Source organism: Archocentrus centrarchus, chromosome 11 (genome assembly GCF_007364275.1).
Source record: "Archocentrus centrarchus isolate MPI-CPG fArcCen1 chromosome 11, fArcCen1, whole genome shotgun sequence".
NCBI classification, from domain to species: domain Eukaryota; kingdom Metazoa; phylum Chordata; class Actinopteri; order Cichliformes; family Cichlidae; genus Archocentrus; species Archocentrus centrarchus.
The window spans coordinates 30,577,454-30,595,382 of NC_044356.1; the positions used below are offsets into that span (position 1 = coordinate 30,577,454).

The 17,929-nt window shown below is 45.4% G+C and overlaps 1 protein-coding gene across 1 annotated transcript in view; it reads right to left on the reverse strand.

The window, feature by feature from the left end:
- ptprua (protein tyrosine phosphatase receptor type Ua) overlaps window positions 1-17,929 on the reverse strand; it is a 240,719-nt gene that overhangs the window by 48,705 nt on the left and 174,085 nt on the right. Inside the window, 2 exon segments of the mRNA XM_030740851.1 lie at window positions 7,761-7,797; window positions 17,591-17,870. Coding sequence (XP_030596711.1) covers window positions 7,761-7,797; window positions 17,591-17,870 — 317 coding nt within the window.

Consider the following 17,929-nt stretch of genomic DNA (forward strand, 5'->3'; position numbering starts at 1 on the left):
TGAAGGCTGTCCAACATTTTGACAAATTAGATGTGGCTCTACCTTAACACTAAATAGGTAACACACAACAGTGTTAGGAAGAGTGCTGTCAGTGTCAGTTGTCTATCTCTTTCATAGCATAACATTAAATATGTGGAGCTGAATCCTCCATCCGTGACTGGGTCAGCGGTGGAGAAGGAGCACACACGTTCCTACATTTCTGATTCATCTGTATTGAACTGCCTGGTGAGAACAGCTTCAGAGAATCTGCATTAAAAGCTTAAAAGACTGCTCAGTCTGAAGCCTCATTTATACATTATGTGCTCATTTATGTATACAAGCATTATGGGCATGGTAGTGGAGTGCACTGAAAAAGATAAGGATCCTCACATATCCACCAGGCTGACACAAGAGAAGCTGAGTCTGTAAGACTGTTTCCAGCTAAAGCGCACGGTAGCATACAAGCAAGCTGGTGTCTTACCATGCAAATGATTTGCTCTACTTAATCGCTAGAGGCTGCCGTGAAATAAAGATCTCACTAGGGTGCCGTTTACACGAGACCGTTTTCATTTTGAAACGGTGTCGTTTTGATGCGTTTCGGCCTTGCGTTTACACGACAACGGTGTCGTTTTGATGCGTTTCGCCCTTCTGTTTACACGACAACAGAGTGAAAACGATGTGTTTCAGAAACGGGGTCCAGAGTGGAGCGTTTCAGAAACGCACCGGCTTGCGTTTTCGTGTAAACACTTGAAACCGGGGTGATTTGAAAACGCTCGACTCGCACATGCGCACTATGGTTGCGACGGCCAGTTTTTCGCGCACGCGCAAACTGATAAACAGTACTCGCGGATTCACGAGTGCTTCTTATGCTTTTCCTGTGTTTTTACCGTTTTGTAATTCAGCGTTGTGTGCAGCAGCGATCCAACCTCATCATCGGTCCACACAAAACCTCTCACATTGGCCGTTTTGTAAGTAATGAACAATTTGCCGCACTACCTACTGTGTCACTCCACGCATGCGCGTCTTGCATAAACAAACTTTGCAAAGAGAAAACCAACGCCAACTTGTGGCCTGGCATGGGAACTACATCGTTTTCATCGTTTCACATGTCCTCGTGTAAACACGGATCGTTTCTGAAACGCCATCGTGTAAACGAAAGGCTGAAACGCATCAAAACGACACCGTTTCCAGTGAAAACGGCTTCGTGTAAACGGCACCTAGAAGGCACCAGGAAGGGCTCAAACACTGTTCTCATGCACTGACATCAGTGTCATGAATATTCAGCTTCTCTACAAAGAGAAGCCAAACACGCTTGGCTTGGGAGAAAGGATGGTGGCTTGGATATCTCACCGAGCTGATGCTACCTCTCATTCAGGCTGCTATTTCCTTTCAACCCATATGTCACATTCGCAGCTCATGTCTGTCTGTGCTGCCATCTGAGCTAGACAACAGCATGAAATCCTTCTCCCTCTCTGTGAATCATATGGGCTCCCTCTGGTGTTTTATCCAAAGGTGAAAAATTTGTCATTAACGATGAATGAATGGAAGAAGTATTATTACACTTGTGACAGCACGCTCTTTATTAACAAGCCGCTTCTTGCTGATGAGAAAACAAATAGGGCTGGGAATAAAAGAAAACAGAGAAATGTAATCATTTCAGGGTCCTGGGCCTGTATCAACGTGCTTGGCGACACTGCATAAAACCTCAGTATTTCAACAAAGCGAAGATGCTTCAAATGAAAGTTAGTGCCTTCTACTGAAAAGATGTACGTGCGTGTGTGTGTGTGTGTGTGTGTAGTTTGGGGAAGTTGGGTGTTTACAGTGTAGCAGGATGCTGAGTTTGGCTCGATAAGCTGTGGATTGGTGGTGACTATAGCTCCTGGCAGACAATACAGCAGCCTGACAGACTTGCTGTAATCACGCAAATCACACTGGGTGAGTCATTCTGCCTTTAGAGCCATGTTTAGAAAATGGCTAACATGGCAGTGGTCATCCATAGAAAAGCCACAAGGTTTAAGAGGGGTGCAGTAAATAGAATGGAAGGCATGTTTCACCATCATTTATAATTGCCTAGTGTTGGCTGGCAATTTATCACACAGGACACATTTGGATAGGATTTGGGTCACAGTGGCAAGAGAACAGAAGTATGCACGTAATATACATCCAGCAAAAATAAATTACCTATAAAAAAAAAAAATTAACACCATGCAGGTAAATTCAGTGAAAGAGTAAAAAAAAAAACAATTTATGATTAATAGAGATGCTGTTCGCATTTGCTAAACAATCTAGTCTTCTTTGTGTTGCTATGTTTTCGGTCAATCCTACGATACAGTCAAGGAAATTCATATTTTGTACCATATTTATTTGTTTGAAACAAGTTATGAAACACAAATATAACAAAAAAGTGCAGAAACAAATCTAGCTAGAAAAATTCAAAGGAAATATTGAGTGAAAGTTTGAGCCAATGCACCTACTGCTGTTCGAGCTGCCAGCAGCCAGTAGGAGCTAACAGGATATATGAAGGATACATGAAGAGCCATCAGAAGCTAAGACCGTCAAGAAATTTTATTTGGACAGGCCACAATATTCACAGGCATCCTGTTTGCACAATAGTAGGCATAAATCAAGATATGGAGGCAGCCACAGGACTGCATCTCTAATTGAACTGACTAAACTGTGTGTGTGGGTGTGTGTGCATAAAACACCCCGAAAAGCAGCTTTAATAGTTTTCTGAGCTCTTATTTTGAAACTCTAGTATAATCTGGCTAAAATTATTAGCCAGGTTTTACTTTAGGATCTCTCATAGTTTGTTTTATTTTACAGGTGAAACTAATGTGAAAAATGCAGATTTTTCACATTTGTCGTGCATATTATATGGATGAGGTCACAGCATAAAGACAATCTCTGCTTCTGACTTTCAGCTAAATTTGGGAGCTGTTTTATAATTGCTCTTAATGCGCAGAGTGGTTGGAGAAGGCTGTGCTTTGGTGGGACTCATGAGAGAACCGCAAATCTGATCATAATGAGAAGGACACTAGATGAAAGACCATAAAAACACCTTTGTTTCGAGGTATACATTATGTATGTAGAGCCAAAGCTTTGGGAAAGGTTTGGCCTATAAAAGATATCAAAACATGAATTTATTCAATTAAAGACCACAGCCTTGTGACCTATGAAAACTTTGAATGATGTTTGTACGGTAAAGTATACCTGGGAAGTGGAGCTCCAAAGTGGCCTGGGTTTTTACACTTTTCAGGAAATTCTCCCATTGAAATGAAAAGTCCAGAGATTTGTAAGTTTAGGCAAAATTTAAAAAACAAAACAAAAAAACAAACAAAAAACTGTGGAACTTTTTAACTACCAAACGTCATAGCACACTATACTCATTCAAGCCGCACATCCTGATATAACTTTTGTAGCGGTTTTCTCAATGCTGCGAAATACTTATCAAAATTTTAATAAGAGTAAGAAGAAGGAATATGCTGAATAATAGTTTGCTTCAATGCTATTAAATTCGCATACTCAATAATAAATCTGATGAACTATAAATAGTGTGCTCCTCCCTTAATTATGCTGCAATAGGCCTAGGCTGCTGCGGGCTTCCCATGATGCACTGAGTGTTTCTTCACCACTCACCTCTTTTCACTCTCTGTGTGTTTATACACCACTTTGAATGTAATCAGTTTTATTAAACTCTGGCTCTCTTCCACAGTGTGTCTTTTGTCCTTGCAGGGTGACTGTTGTTGTGATTTGGTGCAATATAAATAAAACTGAATCGAACTAAACTAAACTGAGCCAACAATGCAGTTACAGGATAGTGATTTGAAGTCAACTTTTATAAACCCTGAGAAACAGCTTTAAAATTTTGAGCTTTTCTTCTGATGGTCAAATACAGCAAGTTAAATATCTGTCTGGATGCTTGCTCACTCTTCCTGGCAGAACTGGTGGAGTTAATTTAATTGGCTGGTTTCCTGGCATGGACCTGGCATTTAATCATAGTCCACAAATTTTCAAAAGTTCAGGTCGAGGCTTTGGGACGGCCATTTCAGAAGCTTAATCTTAGCCTACTTTATCCATTGAAAGCCAGTTTTGAAGGCAGTCCTCCTTCTTTGTTATTCCATCCACTTTATGCAATGTACCAGTTCCACAAGCAGAAAAACAGCCCCGGAGCAGGATGCTTTACAGTTGGTACAGTGTTCTTTGGTTTCAAAGTTTCACCTTTACTCCTCTAAATTTACATTGTAGCCAAATAGCTCAATGTCTGTCTCATCTGACCATAAAACCTTTCAGAAGACATTTAGCTTGTCCATGTGAGCAGCTGCAAATTTCAGTTGAGCTTGAGGGTGTCGATTTTGGAGCAGGGATTTCTTGCTCGGCACGCTCTCAGTCCATGCTGATGTAAAACTCACTTCACTGTGGACAGTGATGCTGGTGTTCCAGCAGTTTCCAGATGGGTTTAACGCTTGGTGGTTCCTGAACATCTTAACCAACATCCTCTTATGTGCGTGTTCTTCCAGACATTTGCAAAGTGGTGACCCATCCAAATAACTTGGACTTATGTACAGTTGTTTGAACTGATGATCCTTGCAGTTGTTTAAAAATGGCTCCAAGAGACTTTCCCAGCTTGTGTAAATCTACAATTCTCCTTTAATTTTCACCAAGTTTTTTTTAGACTTTTCTGTTGTTCTATTGGTCAATCCAATGAGTGCTGTCAAACTAATCAATTTTATGCTGGCAGAGAGAAACTAGCAGTTAGAGTCAATCGTGAACGAGAAGTTAATAGCCTTGGCCTTGTCAAAAGACACTGTAGAACCCTCAGCACTACTTATTAAAAGATTTAAGTGAGTGTATTTATATATTTGAGCCTGTGTGTTTACAGGACACCACCCACAAAGTAAGGTGTAAACCACAGCTGCCTTAAATTAACAGTATTTGTAATTTACAAGATCATTTTTTTCATGTTTCTGTAATGGTTAACCCACCAGAATGTGCAAGCTCTTTGACTGAAATGATATTTTTAATACTACAATATAATTACTGTTGTTGAATACATATTGCAAATTGAATTGCAAAAAAATGATTTAACACACAACTTCTACTCAAGTCACTTTATGTTATAGAGTATCAATATTTCATCATTTTTTTAAAAATTTCCTTACATTTATCTGCTGTTTGTCTGGCAGCACATTTTGAATCCTGCTGAAATCACCTGTCCTGTAGAGTAGGCATACAATAATCCCATAACCTATATATTTTCATGTCTCTAATTTTAGTGGTTAAACATGAGAGCTCTGTTGCTCAGTTTTTCATTTTAATGAAAAAAAAAAACCAACTCAAATTTATAAAGACATTCCTCTTGTTTCTACTTTGCCATTTCCTTTATTGTTGGATTAATTATTCATAATTTCTTAAGTTATAGCTGGAAATACTAGACAATACTCCTCTTCTAATTAAAGATGGCTTCAACATTATTTACTGCAATTTAGCATTATTTCCACAACAGTACAGCCAATTGTTATTACATTGCTCTTTTTTTTTTTTTTAATTGCTGCTGGCTAATATCAATGAGACAGCATTAGCTAGAATGCTTTCAATGTTTCACTGACAAAAAAAAAAAAATAAAAATCCAAAGCAAAATGAACAGCAACCAATTAGTGAGAACATTTTTGTCCAGGAGGTAAACTCAGAGAGCAAACTAAATGCAGTTTCAACACACTGTGCAGGAATCATTGCACTGCCTTAATAGTGGCTCAACATAGACTGGAAAAAAATGCAGCATAGAATCAACTGGAATAAATGAATAACGAATTGTAAGTCAGAGCAGAAGAATGATAAGCATGGCATAATGACGTTGTTAGGCTGAATGCTAAAGCAGAATTTATCAGGCATGTAGAAAGTGTTGACTTTGCATTAACAGCAGACCGCATCAGCAGCGTTTTAAAAAGGGAGCAGATCAGAAACCCTCATGTGATAGAACACACAGCTTCCTGGACACATATTTCTATTTGAAACTGCCAGATCAAAAATAAATAAGCCGGTTTTAAAGAAAGATCTAAGTCTCTCTATATCTGAGGTAAATAAAGTATAAATAAACTATTTAAGAATTTATGGTATGATGCGAGTCTATTCAGCTGTCAAACCAATTTGAAGCAGAAATCTCAAAAGCTAAATGTGAGATTTATGCCTTTCTGGTGGCTGAGCTCACTTGAATAAAAACCTCCTCTTGTAGCAGAGTGGGGAATCTTTCAAGACAACTTGATTTTTAATGAACATGCTCTCACGGTTCTGTAGAACTGGCTAATGGCATCTTTTATGAGGACAAAAACAAAGACAGGCACGAGGGGGTCATAGGGGGGAAAATTGCCCACCAACTGGTGCCTTGGCCATCCACTATGGTTAACACAGCTGGCAGCATCTGTGTGTGGGAGGACATAGGAAGCAGCAGGAATGGTTTTATGGGGACCTCTGTCCCACCTCTGAGAGAAGGGAAGTCACATCAGTGTGACCTCTGCCAGAGTCACATATGCATAATTACAGTACAGAATATGCCTGCAACCTCCCCCTTCTGCCTAAGGAGCGAGCTGGCAGACAATAGTAAGGTAGAATTCTTTGATGTCTTGATGTCAATTCTCATATGAAAGAGATCTCAGGGAAAAGAATGCAATTTAACTGCCACCTTTCTCTGGAGCATTACTAACTTCAGGCTTAATTCAACTGGGAAAAAGGCTGGGGGAAAAAAAAAAAAAACGTAATTTCACCTGCTATCTCTCCCATTCCCTTATTGTTTGAACTGAGAGCCTTCTATCAGTGTCTGTCTCTCAAGCAAACACTCCTGGTCGCTTCCTCTCTCAGGGAAGGGGGGGAGGAAACAGTGTTGCAATGTGGATTTCAAAGCCATCAAAGCCCAAGGGGGGTGTTGCCAAAATGTCAGTGTCAGTGATTCAAGAGGTACAGAGTGAGAACAGAGATGCATGTTTGCTTTCACCTTTCCTCCACCGTCTGCGCTGTGGGGAGAGCTTCCTCCCTGCAACACCCAAAACACCGTCTGTGTCAAATATCCTACGCCTGATCCAGAATAACTGGCATAGTCCTTGACATGTACCCTGTACCGCATTCTTAAAACCACTGAAGCGCAAAAAAAGGAGTTTTGTAGTGGTTATGATTACCTAGAAATTCACATTGACTTATTTAACATTATGATAAGAAAAAAGACAGCTGGCTCCCTCAGAGTCACATCAGTGCTGCTGCTGCTATTGGTGTACTGTTTTCACAATTCTAACTTTATATAAACTGCTTCTTATTTTCATACTCTTATTTATTCTGTAGCTTCATTTGCTGAGAGAGTGGGATTCAACGCTGCGAGACACAAGTTTAAAAAAAAAGGAGGGGGGGGGGGGGGGGGGGGGGGGGCTAGATGCACTTCTGTTATCTGTCTGTCTCTAGGAACCAAGAATATAAAAAATGTTATGTTATGCATTAGGGGTCAACCACTGGGACCATGAATGCCATGAATACATAACCATGATTATCTGTCCTCACGGTTTTGGGATATTTTGACCCAGAGTGGTGGACTTGCTGCCAGCATGGCTAAAACGTTAACATATAAAGCACATTTAGATGGCATTTATAATTTATTTATACATGTGCCATGAACCTATCCAACAATACAATAAGGAAGATATTTTACAAAGTAAAAAAATTCTTCTGTTTAAAAGGTATACTGCAGTGATAACTAATGTGACAAGTGAAACTGTAACGTGTGACACAGGAGCAAGCTTTACCTTTGCGTGCGATCCGAATACAGTTGATCCTGGTCTCCTGTGGACAAAGAAAAGGCTGAGTTAATTCACTTGGCTTGCTACTGTGAAGACACACACACACACACACACACACACACACACACACACACAAACAAAACACCACACTGCATCTTAATTATGAGTCAGTCTGTTGAAACTGACCACCTTGTGCAAAACTTGCAACACATGTAGCCAGACCCTGGCAGTGTTGAGAAAATAATTTTCCAAGTGGATGACAACTCCCTGTGATATGAGCAACCTCTGCTCCCCTTCACAATGTGAGGCCACTCACCCCGGTCGAATGATTGGCTCTACACCCCCCCACCCCCGTGCGCCCCAAACAGCCACCTCTGTCCTAGAGACAGAGGGGCAAGTTTCCAAATGAAGCTTTAAGGAAGCTAAATCAGCCTTTATGGGCAATTATGCTAATCTGTGCCCTGAGATTGGAGTTTGAACCTTTCACCTAAAACGTTTGCCAAATTACCTTTTTTAATTGGAAATCTGTTTCAAGTGGGTTCTCATCTTTTACAGTGACAGATAAGTTATATTTACATCCTCCCAGGGGTTATTAAAGCAGTGAAAGGTAGTACGTCATGTGTCAGCCTGTCCTCTGTCAAGGTGGGAATTTGGTCTTCTGAAACAGAAATGCCAATACTTATCAAAGTAATTGATTTTTATGAGGTCTAAGTCATCCTCTGCAATGACCTAACCCTAACACTATGCTATCAGAACATGTAAATTTTGTTGTTTTCAAAGCTTGTTCTCCCAAGTCTGCATACTCAGTGGGCAAAAACATTGATCATTCTGTCATGCACCAAAAGCTATCTACAATTTTTCAATAAAAAAAAAAAAAATCTTAACTCTGAAACAAAGGGTTAGATTTATACTTTAGAACCAGCGTTACGGCCATCACTGATGATGACTTGGACATCAGAGGGTTAAATTAAACACTTTTACACATGACACACATGTTACGAGACAAACCATTTCCTTGGTTACCACCAATTCGCATCCTTGGAGTGCGAATTGACAGTGCACATTTTCCTGCGATATTGTTTCTTCATTTCTTCACGCTCTGCTTTTCTTTGCCTTTCCTTCCCAGTACCCCTCCCCCCTTCTCCCAGAAGTCTCTTTCTGCTAGAAGGGAGTTCTTCTTAACCATCTTCACCAAAATTGTTGGATCGTTAGGGTTGTCTCTGTAGAATTGTAGGGTCTTTCCCTTACAGCATGAAGTGTGCTGAAATGATTGCTGTTCTAAACAGGTGTTATATACACTGTTCAAAAAAAAAAAAATGAAACAAACACTTTTTAATCAGAGTTTAGCATCAAGTCAAATAAAGTTCTGGGATATTGATCTGGTGCACTAGAGGGGCAACAATGAGACAACCTCCAAAACAGGAATGGTTTTACAGGCAGAAGCCGCTCTCCTCATCTTTTCTGACTGTTATTTCACCAGTGACACTACTGGTAGCATGAGGCGATACCTGGACCCTACAGAGGTGGCACGGGTAGTCCAACTCCTCCACGAATACACATAAATTGCCAGGTTTGTTGTGTCTCCCAGCACAGTCAAGATGGAGGAGGGTCCAGGAGACAGGCAGTTACTTTAGGAGAGCTGGACAGGGCTGTAGAAGGTCCTTAAACTTAAAATGCTAAAGAACTATGGAAGTTACTAAACTACATTTCTTACTAAGCAGCAAATGTGCCAAGTTGGTAACAACTGAAAAGCCAATTTTATGATCACTGCTACGAACGAGGGAGATATACAGCAGAGATTGTATACAGTTCATCATTTAAAAAAAACAACCCACAAATATCAAATCCCAAATCAAATTTCTATTGAGGTACAAAATAAATCAGTGAGGGCAAAGATAAGGCCTCTGTCAAAAAACATGTAAAAGGCTGTAATTGTATCTGGCTTGCAATAGCAAGTATTCTGCCAAGGCAGCCATATGCTTTACTCATAGCTCTGCCAATCTGTGTACAGTCTCAGCTGGTTACGATACCTTCTTTGCTGCTTTTCAGTGAAAGTAGCTGTTCAGCAATTATCATCTCAATCCCTCAATTTGACTTAATTATTTGAAGTACATAAAGAAACTCATCACTGGGGCATACAAAACCCAGTGTTTTGAATGCATGTGCTGCAATGGCAGAGCATCTGTATAAATGTGTCATAACCTAGGGGGAGGGTCTGCGTGTGTGTGTGTCTGTTTACATGTGTGTTTGTCCTGCGGGCCACAGCGGAGGTTCCGGTGTCTCCGCCTCCCTAGGGCGGAGATCACCACACCTGCTACGGATCAAGCCATCAGGCAGGGTCTTTTTAAGCTGCCAGCAGACCATCACTCTTCGCTGGATCATTGACTACTTCTCAGTTAGTACCGGCTCTCTGGTGTGACTCTCGCTTTCGTGGATGTATATTACTTACCTGCTCTTCGTGTTCGCTCCTTTTTCAGATCCCCGTGTCAGTTCCTGCTCGTCCTTTCGGAAACCCCGGCTTTTCGTCAACCCGCCGCTCCACGCCGTACCACAGCTGGCCCCTCACCACCTGGGAATTCCTTCAGCCTCTCGACCCGCTTCAGCCGCCTCCCCCCTCGCCTTCCTGGACCCCCTTGTCTTTGCACCTTTATCAATCACTGTAAATAAACTTGCACCTTGCTTTCATCAGCCACCGCTTGTGTGTCCTCTTCCTCCTCGAGTCCTGACAGAATGATCCAGCCAAAACCGGACACCGCGGACGCTGATCCGGTTCATCGGGCCCTGGCTATTCAAGAGGAAACCCTCCAGCGTCACGACCATATGCTCCGTCTGGTTTCCAGTCAGCTGGGCGCAGCCACCCAACAGCTCGCCGATCTCCGAGGTATGTTGGAATCCACCATGTCATCCGCTACGCCCCGTCACCAGGATTTATCCCCTCCGCCGACAGATCCGCCGGCTGGTTTGGCTTCCGCGACCGAGCCCGCCGTAGCGTTGGAGAAAGCCCTGCCCATCCCGGAGGTGTTCCGCGGTGAGTTAGGGAAATGTGGAGGTTTCCTCACCCAATGTTCCCTCGTTTTCCGGCAACAGAGAAATGCCTACGCTTCTGATTGTGCAAAGATTGGTTTTATGGTCAATCTGTTCCGCGGTAGAGCATTAGAGTGGGGGCACGCTGTGTTACGGGGAAACCCCGATCTGTCTTTCCCTGCGTTCTTGTCTCGATTTAAGGAGGTGTTTGATAAAGGCACCAGCCCCGAATCCGCATCCCAGAAGTTGCTCAGCCTGCGGCAGGGACAACAGAGCATGGCGGATTTCTCCGTGGATTTCCGGATCCTCGCGGAGGAGGCCGGCTGGGAGGAAAAGGCGCTCAGGGGAGTATTCCTGAACAATATTAATGATGATCTCAAGTATGAACTTGCCACTAGGGATTTGCCTCAGTCCTTGGAGGCCGTGATTTCATTGTGTATCCATGTAGATGACCGCCTGAGAGCACGACGGACTCCGAGGAACTACAACTCCCAGCATGCCCCTCGCCGGGCGGTTTCCGCGGACCGGAGGAGCCTCCTAGCGGACGACAGCTCGGCTACGGCGCCCCCTTGCGGCGCGGAGGAGCAACCCATGCAACTCGGCCGCGCACGGCTGTCTCTCTCTGAGCGACGACGGAGATGGGAGGCGGGGGAGTGCATCTACTGTGGCAAAAAGGGCCACTACATCGCGTCATGCCCTGTTTGCCCAAAAGACCGCGCCCGTCAGTAATGGTGGGGATACTGGCGGGTCAAGCTAACGCATGCTCCTCCCTGCCCAGATTCACGCTTCAGACAAGGATAAATCTTCCATCAGGCAGTCACACAGTCTTGGCACTCCTCGATTCCGGAGCTGAGAAAAATCTCATGGACCGTGCCCTCGCCCAGCAGTGGGGTGTTCCATCCACAGCGCTACCCACGCCTCTCCTGGTCTCCGCTCTGGACGGCGCCAAGCTTTCTGAAATCACTCACAAGACCCAACCGCTTTCTGTGACTCTGTCGGGTAATCACTCTGAACGGCTCTCCTTTTACCTGTTTGACTCTGCACAGACGCCCATCGTCCTCGGCTTTCCCTGGTTGCAACTGCACAATCCACAGATTAACTGGGCGAATCGCAGCATCTCGGGTTGGAGCGAGCGGTGCCACCAGCGCTGCCTCAGATCCGCAACTCCCTCTCTCCCTCGGTCCACCGATTTGGGGGAGGGGACCCCACCTGACCTGTCCGGCGTCCCCTCGATCTATCACGACCTCGCTGAAGTATTCAGTAAGGACCGGGCTGTTTCCCTGCCTCCCCACCGGCCTTACGACTGCGCCATCGACCTCATCCCGGGGGCGCCCTACCCCTCCAGCCGCCTCTACAGCATCTCTCCGCAGGAACGGGATGCCATGGAAAAATATATCACCGAAGCTCGGGCGTCCGGTCTGATTCGACCCTCCACCTCTCCCATGGGCGCGGGGTTTTTCTTCGTGGCCAAGAAGGACAAGACCCTCCGGCCCTGTATTGACTACCGCGGTCTGAACGAAATCACTGTGCGCAACAAATATCCTTTGCCACTTCTCACCTCTGCCTTTGAGCTCCTGCAGGGGGCAGCCATCTTCACCAAACTGGATCTCCGGAACGCTTACCATCTCGTCCGGATCCGGCAGGGAGACGAGTGGAAGACTGCCTTCAACACTCACCTCGGCCACTTCGAGTATCTTGTCATGCCCTTCGGCCTAACCAACGCGCCAGCTGTGTTCCAGGCCCTCGTAAACGACATACTCCGGGACTTCATCAATCATTTTGTGTTTGTCTATCTCGATGATATTTTGATCTTCTCATCCTCATTACAGGAGCATCAGGGACATGTGCGGCAGGTGTTGCAGCGGTTACTGGAGAATCGTCTGTTCGTGAAGGGGGAGAAGTGCGAGTTTCATGTGGAGTCCACGGCGTTTTTGGGATACATTATTGGTAAAGGGCAGATCAAGGCGGACCCAGTTAAGGTACAAGCGGTCCTGGATTGGCCCGAGCCAGCGGATCGGAAACAGCTGCAGCGTTTTCTGGGCTTCGCCAATTTCTACCGCCGCTTCATTAAAGATTACAGCTCCATCACCCATGCTCTGACCTCTCTCACCTCTCCCAAGATTCCTTTCAGATGGACCCCCGCCGCTGCAGAGGCTTTCGCGCTCCTGAAGGGTCGGTTTGCCTCCGCACCCATCCTCATCCAACCTGACCTATCCAACTCATTCGTCGTGGAGGTGGACGCGTCCGACGTGGGGGTAGGGGCAGTGTTGTCCCAACAGTCCATGGGTAGCCTCCGACCCTGCGCCTTCTTCTCTCGCCGCCTCTCCCCGGCAGAACGGAATTACGACGTAGGGGACCGGGAGCTGCTGGCCATCAAACTAGCCTTGGAGGAATGGCGGCACTGGCTGGAGGGCGCGACGCATCCCTTCTTGGTCTGGACTGATCACAAGAACCTGGCCTATCTGCGAACCGCCAGACGTTTGAAACCCCGGCAGGCCAGGTGGGCCTTGTTTTTTACCCGATTTAACTTTACTATCTCTTATAGACCTGGGTCACGGAATGTCAAGCCCGACGCTCTGTCCCGACAGTTCAGCTCCACGGATTCCTCCTCGCAGCCAGAGTTTGTCTTGCCTCCCTCTTGCGTCATTGGAGCCATCACCTGGGAGATCGAATCCGCCATTCAGGCAGCTCTACGGACTGAACCAGATCCTGGGACGGGACCCCCCAACCGCCTTTATGTTCCCTCTCGAGTGCGAAGCCGCGTACTGCAATGGGGACACGCAGCCAAATTCACGTGCCATCCCGGGGCCAATCGCACTGTGGCCTTCCTCCAGCGTTATTTCTGGTGGCCTACATTGATTAAGGATACCCGTGAGTACGTGGCAGCATGCAGCATTTGTGCACAAAATAAACCTTCTCTGTCACCTCCATCAGGTCTCCTCCGGCCCTTACCCACCCCTAAGCGACCGTGGTCTCACATAGCTCTGGACTTCGTCACAGGACTTCCTCCCTCTGAAGGAAACACCGTGGTCCTGACCATTATCGACCGGTTTTCCAAGGCCACCCACTTCGTTGCGCTACCCAAGCTCCCCTCCGCCTTGGAGACGGCCCGGCTTCTCACCACCCACGTTTTTCGGCTCCATGGGATTCCTGAAGACATCGTGTCGGATCGGGGGCCCCAGTTCACATCTCAGGTCTGGAAGGAGTTCTGTACATCTCTCGGAGCCAAGGTGAGCCTCTCCTCTGGTTATCATCCCCAGACAAATGGGCAGACGGAACGGGCCAACCAGGAGTTGGAGGCAGCATTACGATGCGTGGCGTCCACCAATCAGGCCACCTGGAGTTCCCACTTGGCGTGGGTTGAGTATGCACATAACTCTCTCTCCTCCTCCGCCACAGGGGTGTCCCCCTTCGAGGCCTCCTTGGGTTTCCAACCGCCACTCCTCCCTGCCATCGAGGAGGATCTCACCATTCCCTCCGTCCAGCATCACCTTCGCCGCTGTCGCCGGCTATGGAGGTCCACCCGCGCAGCTCTGCTTCGGACGAAGGAGCAAAACAAACGCATCGCTGATCGCCATCGGACCCCTGCGCCGGACTACCAACCAGGCCAAAAGGTATGGCTCTCCACGAAAAATGTTCCAGTCCGTGCCGAGTCTAGGAAACTGGCCCCCACCTTCCTGGGGCCCTTCGAGATCGACTCCATCGTTAACCCTGTGTCTGTCCGCCTCAAACTCCCTCGTACCATGCGCATCCATAACGTCTTCCATGTCTCCCAACTTAAGCCTGTTGCCACCAGTCCTTTGTGCCCTCCAGCTGCCTCACCTCCTCCTGCCCGTTTTCTCGATGGCCAGCGGATCTACACCGTCCGTCGCATTATGGACGCCCGCCGTCGGGGGCGGGGTTATCAGTTCTTGGTGGACTGGGAGGGCTACGGTCCCGAAGAGCGATCCTGGGTGTCCCGAGCTAACATTCTGGATGCGGCCATGGTGCGGGAGTTCCGGCGGCGCCATCCCGAGAAGTTTCGGTCGCCAGGAGGCTCCCGTTGAGGAAGGGGTACTGTCATAACCTAGGGGGAGGGTCTGCGTGTGTGTGTGTCTGTTTACATGTGTGTTTGTCCTGCGGGCCACAGCGGAGGTTCCGGTGTCTCCGCCTCCCTAGGGCGGAGATCACCACACCTGCTACGGATCAAGCCATCAGGCAGGGTCTTTTTAAGCTGCCAGCAGACCATCACTCTTCGCTGGATCATTGACTACTTCTCAGTTAGTACCGGCTCTCTGGTGTGACTCTCGCTTTCGTGGATGTATATTACTTACCTGCTCTTCGTGTTCGCTCCTTTTTCAGATCCCCGTGTCAGTTCCTGCTCGTCCTTTCGGAAACCCCGGCTTTTCGTCAACCCGCCGCTCCACGCCGTACCACAGCTGGCCCCTCACCACCTGGGAATTCCTTCAGCCTCTCGACCCGCTTCAGCCGCCTCCCCCCTCGCCTTCCTGGACCCCCTTGTCTTTGCACCTTTATCAATCACTGTAAATAAACTTGCACCTTGCTTTCATCAGCCACCGCTTGTGTGTCCTCTTCCTCCTCGAGTCCTGACAAAATGCTGACGATGGTGTTGGCCTCGTGCAGTTTACACGAAAGGCTCTTTACAGATTCAATACTAAAGCACAATCTTAATGCAGTGTAAGAGTCCTGAACAGTCCTAACATTTGTTGTGGTGAACATGTAAGCAAACAGATCCAGAAGTTTTGGCTGCCTGATAAATTTCAGTATATACTCTGCATTTAGTTCTCTATTAGTCTCTTTAGCCATTAAAGGCTTCACTCTGTTCACCTGCTAGATGCTAGTAAAGCCTCTTCACTGAAAACAGATGCCTGATGCTGAAAACAAGGCTGCTGAATGTTGAACCCCCCCAAACCAAAACAATACACTTAAAGATGCTAAAGGCTTTAAATGGCTGAAAGGTACTGAAATGAGTGTTCACTCCCAATGAGCTGTTTACCATGAGTCATAGCTCTCATATGACCTTTTAATAGTTCTTTGATAAGGTGTTAAAAAATAAAATCATGAATTATTTCAGTTTCAACAGCATAATTTATACTACTAAACCTGCTATGATAGCCATACTAGTTTCACAGTTACCACCACTCCATAACTGGCAGTCACAGAGTAGTGTCACAGAGCTTCCTTCTACATTAACCTTTGCTAATAAAAAATGATAAAGACAAATACAAAAAATACAAAAATAAATTCTTTAGCTTATGAAAACTGGGTATTTTGCCAATCTGGAAGTGGATCAGAAATCTCCTCCATATTAAATTCAAATATTAGTGTATACACTATATGGAAAAAGAAACACAGATAACTGATATGTAATCCCAGATGATGTGTAACAGCAGAGGGTAGGTAGACAGGGAAGCTCTCAGCAAGCTGTTTTCACGTTTTAAAGTCACAGATATTTTGGCAGTAATCAGGATTTTTCTAAAGTGGCTCCTATAGAAATAACAGAAGAAAAAAAAAAACTTGGAAATGTGTGTGTTTGTTTCCTGCTTGTGTGTTTCACAATAAACTGCGAACACCAGTCATGCATCTTTCAAGCCCCACTGACAGCATATCTGCCAAAGCAATTACGTTTTTCAATTCAATGGCAGCTCATGGTCCACAGTACGCCCCGTACATCTAATTTATCCAGGGTAATTGTCAAAATAATTAGGTTTCCCTCCCCCCCTTTCTCTCTGAGCTGCCCATCTCTGCTGAAACAACTATAATTTAGAAAATAGACTGGAGATATTTGCAGGACAAAAAAAGGAAATTGTCAACATGAATTATAACATTCAGTTTGTTGGGTCAGCTGATTTCTGTCTAAAAGCTGAAGTGCCAAAAGAAGTTTTCATTTGGTCTTAGAGAGAGAATCACCACAAATGGCAGGTCATGATGGGAAAAGCTAAAAGCTGATATCAGATTAAAGGGGAGAGATTTCAGGCAGACATGCAGTATCTCGTTTTTCACCCCAACCAGATGCTGACTGAGTTCTTCTCAGCTCTCGAGGCCTACCCAGCAGCACGAGGAGGAAACCGGTTGCATCCTGTGAGTGAGATACCTAGATAGATTTCTAGCTGAGAGGATGCGGCCAGGCGGCCATGCATAATATCCATATGTGCTTAAGGATTTAAAGACCATTTGCTTTCACTGTTTCTTTGTGCACTGTCCAGCACTCTTTGTTCATACTTCAGTCACTTTTTCCATTTCTTGAAGAGTTACTTTTCCAATCTCTAAGTCTGGGTGGCAGTGTTTGAATTTTTCCTAACAGAAAAATAGCTGTTAAACTTTTAGCTTGAAGAGTTTGAATATGAGGCAATCCGGCAACAGAAAGATTACTAATGAAAATCAAGAATAGAAACTGTATTTCACAAGTAATTATCTTTTTAAAAAAAATTGAGCCACTTTGCTTATGTAATGTTCTTTAAGTGTTTTAGGTAGAAAAGATTTAGATTTTTCATTTTCATTGAGAAATAAAGCAACATTAACCAGTCCAAAAAGGAAACTAATCAAGATTTTCTAAAAAACAGAAAAATTGGCTGGTTTTTCACTCAGTTTTAGTCCCGTCCTTGTACCTGACCATTTTCAGAGGTCAGAGATCTGCTACAGCCATGTTTATGCAGAGAACATCCTCTCTCGTAGCACCTCCAGCATATTGCCTTCTTTCCTTTTGACTTGCATGACACATGTCTAAATTGGCTGACTAAAAAAATAAAAGCATTGTGTCTGAATAGCAGAGGAAAAGAAAAGGCATCCACAGACATCTTAATGGTTCTTACCCCTCTGAAGTTGCTGGTGGCCTGGAAGTAGATGAGGTAGTTCTTGGTCGGGTCTAAAGGACTGTTCCAATAGCCGTTGTAGGTGTGATTGTCACCCACTGTGAAAGGCGTGGCCTCTGGCAGACTGCTGGGAGCCAACTCAGCTGTGTAGTAATGTGGGGCCCCTTTGGCCTGGGCTTCGTTGTGTGAGTTTGGAGTGGGAAAACAGTCCACGGTGCCCAGCTCCCTCTTCCTCACCTGACGGGACCCATCCTCTTCCACCACCACCACCTGGTAGGCACTGGGACAGGACAATATGGACCTTAGTGCCCCAAAAACCTGCTATTTCAGCTAATAAAA